Source organism: Arachis duranensis, chromosome 8, assembly GCF_000817695.3.
Source record: "Arachis duranensis cultivar V14167 chromosome 8, aradu.V14167.gnm2.J7QH, whole genome shotgun sequence".
Taxonomy (NCBI): domain Eukaryota; kingdom Viridiplantae; phylum Streptophyta; class Magnoliopsida; order Fabales; family Fabaceae; genus Arachis; species Arachis duranensis.
The window spans coordinates 46,055,258-46,058,528 of NC_029779.3; the positions used below are offsets into that span (position 1 = coordinate 46,055,258).

The 3,271-nt window shown below is 38.0% G+C and overlaps 1 protein-coding gene across 1 annotated transcript; it reads left to right on the top strand.

Annotated features, from left to right (window-relative positions):
- The first annotated feature begins 1,250 nt into the window (after nt 1-1,250).
- Nucleotides 1,251-3,271, top strand: LOC107463251 (pentatricopeptide repeat-containing protein At5g66520-like). Its single transcript, XM_016082015.3, has one exon. It carries the CDS (start codon nt 1,251-1,253, stop codon nt 3,093-3,095), a length of 1,845 nt encoding a protein of 614 aa, XP_015937501.1. The 3' UTR covers nt 3,096-3,271.

Sequence of the window (3,271 nt, forward strand, 5' to 3'; positions counted from 1 at the left end):
ATTCTATTACGTACACGTTGAGGTTAATTTGAAATAAAAGATAATGGACTTATTGTAACTGCCATGCATATTGTGCTTTGACTGCGTCGTCATCTGAGAATCATGCGCCTTCATGGAAATCGGGGTTCTTTTATAGAATCCGTTTTGCGTTTGGAGTTAACTAACCAGCAGTGGCGACAGACATGCGTCTTCCTTTTCTATGGCAGCAATTTTTCGGACTTTGATGGTCATTTATGGTAGAAGTGGAATAGGGTGGGTTCAAGAGCGTCAAAATCTATAGCTAGCTAAAACGATAGTGGAAGCACCTGCCATCAAACAAAACAGTGAAAATATTTAAAGACATCACATCAACAATAACAGAGTAACAGAGGAATTAGTCTTTTTGTTAGTGCTGGTTTGTTTGTTCAGTCCATGACAAAAAAAAAATAATAACAATAATAAATAAATTAAATTTACCTGATAACTTTTGATAGTAGGTTAACTTTTAAGGAGTGCTGCACTCCCTACTTTATCTGGAGTGCACTAGCTTTCGCCATATTTTTTGTGTTCTTTCATTTAAACATCTAATTTTTTTTCTTTTATTGGACCATTAATTTTTTACTTCACCTAATACTATTTATCATTTATACCAACATTTGTTTTATATAAAGGATATCGCTAACAAACATGTATATTAAAGGTACATTTTAAAAATATTATAAAAAAATATTTTATTAAAAGTTATTAACACAAAAATATTCAAAATTTTTAAAAAATAAAATATTTAAAATTTAAACTCAATAAAATTTTATTTTTAATGAAATTTATATTTATTTAATTTAATAATTTATTATAATATAAAAAAGTATAGGTAGACAATGAAAATGTTAAATGAGAATACTAAATAATGTGAATAATGGATATGTCGAATGTTCAATTCAACAGTATGCAAATGATTATGTTCATTATTTTTAATTGGATGGTTATTTCTTTTATTCGATTTACTTATGCATAATTAACCATGACTGAATGTTTAATTCACTAGGTGTCCTAATGTTAAGGTTTATGAGATAATTTAGAGTATAGTATTTTTCTTTTACTTTATTAAGTCCATTCTAAAATCCATTATTTACATTATTTACAAGACAAAACCGTTATAATATTGACTGAAATTAACGATCATAATATTAGTTTTTTAGTATTAGTGTTATTTATTACTTCACTTATATGCATGTTAAATTTTTGTTTCCATTTTCTCCATCAAAACGGGGATGATTAATTGCTGTGTCCTTCACCCGAAGATCAATACACCATCACCATCATCATGTTCATCCATGGCGGAACTCAAGCAGCACCACTCCCTTCTCATCCGCCTCGGCCTCTCCTCCGACAACCACGCCATCTCCCCACTCATCACCTTCTCCTCCCTCTCTCCACACGGCGATCTCCGCTACGCTGTCACCCTCTTTTCCACCCTCCCAAACCCTGACACCTTTCTCTTCAACACTCTTATCAGAGCCTTCTCCCTCTCCCAAACTCCCTCCATTTCCCTCCTCTTCTACTCTGACATGCTCCATCGCGCTCTCTCACCCAACAACTTCACCTTCCCCTCTCTCATCAAATCCTCATCACTCTCCGCTACAATTCACCATGGCAGACAGGTCCATGCCCATGTTCTCAAGTTTGGGTTTGGATCGGATGTTTATGCTCTCAATGCCTTAGCTCACATGTATGTTAGTTTTGGTTTGTTGGGTGATGCAAGGAAGGTGTTTGATAGAATGCCTGTGAGGAGTGTTGTGTCTTGGACTATTATGATTTCTGGGTATGCTCAATGGGGGCTTGTGGACGAGGCTCTCGCTGTATTCGAGCTCTTGCCACAGAAGAATTCTGTTGCTTGGAATGCTGTCATTGCGGCTTTCGTTGGCAGCAATCGGTTTCGAGAGGCTTTTGGTTTGTTTCATAGGATGAGGAAGGAGGAGGAGGTGGAGCTGGATATGTATGTAGCTGCTACCATGCTTTCTGCTTGTACTGGAGTTGGTGCTTTGGAGATGGGAGAGTGGATACATCGGTATGTTGTGAGGAGTGGGATTGATTTGGACTCGAAGCTCGCTACGACCATTATTGACATGTATTGCAAGTGTGGTTGTTTGGACAAGGCTTTCAAGGTGTTCGGTGGGTTGCAGCTGAAAGGCCTTTCTTCATGGAACTGCATGATTGGAGGGTTTGCAATGCATGGAAAAGGAAAAGATGCTATTAGGCTTTTTAGGGAGATGGAGAAAGAGATGGTTTCCCCTGACAGTGTTACCTTTGTCAATGTCCTGAGTGCTTGTGCTCATTCGGGGTTAGTTGAGGAAGGCCGCTATTACTTTCGTTACATGACAGAAGTTCATGGCATTGAGCCTGCAAAGGAGCATTATGGCTGCATGGTTGATTTGCTTGCCAGGGCTGGAAGGCTGGAGGAAGCAAGAAAGGTCACAGATGAGATGCCAATGAACCCTGATGCCGGTGCGTTAGGTGCACTTCTCGGAGCTTGTAAAATCCATGGAAACCTCGAGTTAGGAGAGGAAATAGGCAAGAGGGTGATTGAGCTAGAGCCTGGAAATAGTGGCCGTTATGTACTACTAGCTAACATATATGCTGATTGTGGTAAATGGCAAGAAGTTGCTAATGTGAGGAAAGTGATGAATGATAGAGGAGTGAAGAAGGTGCCCGGCTTTTCGATGATCGAAATGGAGGGTACTGTTAACGAATTTGTTGCAGGAGAAAGGACTCATCCTCTGGCTCAAGAAGTGTATGCCAAAGTTGGTGAGATATTGGAATCAATCAAGATGGTTGGTTATGTTCCGGAAAATGAAGGTGTGTTGCATGATCTTGCTGAGGAAGAAGGGGAGAGTCCCCTGTTCTATCATAGCGAAAAGCTTGCAATTGCTTATGGGTTGTTAAAAAATAAACCAGGAGAAACCTTGAGAATCACAAAGAATCTGAGGGTTTGTAAAGACTGCCACCAAGCATGTAAATTGATCTCAAAAGTTTATGAGTGTGATATAATTCTAAGGGACAGGAATCGTTTCCACCATTTTAGCAATGGGAGTTGTTCTTGTAATGACTACTGGTGAAAATCAATTACCAATATTTTGTAATTACAAATGTTAGATGACCAATATTTTTTTTATTTATTATATTTGAGCTAATAGTAACCAACCGTCCCTTTTTTTCACCAAAAATAATTACTCCTAGCATTTTCTATTTGTAATATACTAATATGTCAAGATCCTTTTTCACATCACCTGTA

What these genes read in the sequence shown, in the direction of transcription:
- LOC107463251 (XM_016082015.3), top strand. Translation starts at nt 1,251, where the DNA reads ATGATTAATTGCTGTGTCCTTCACCCGAAGATCAATACACCATCACCA.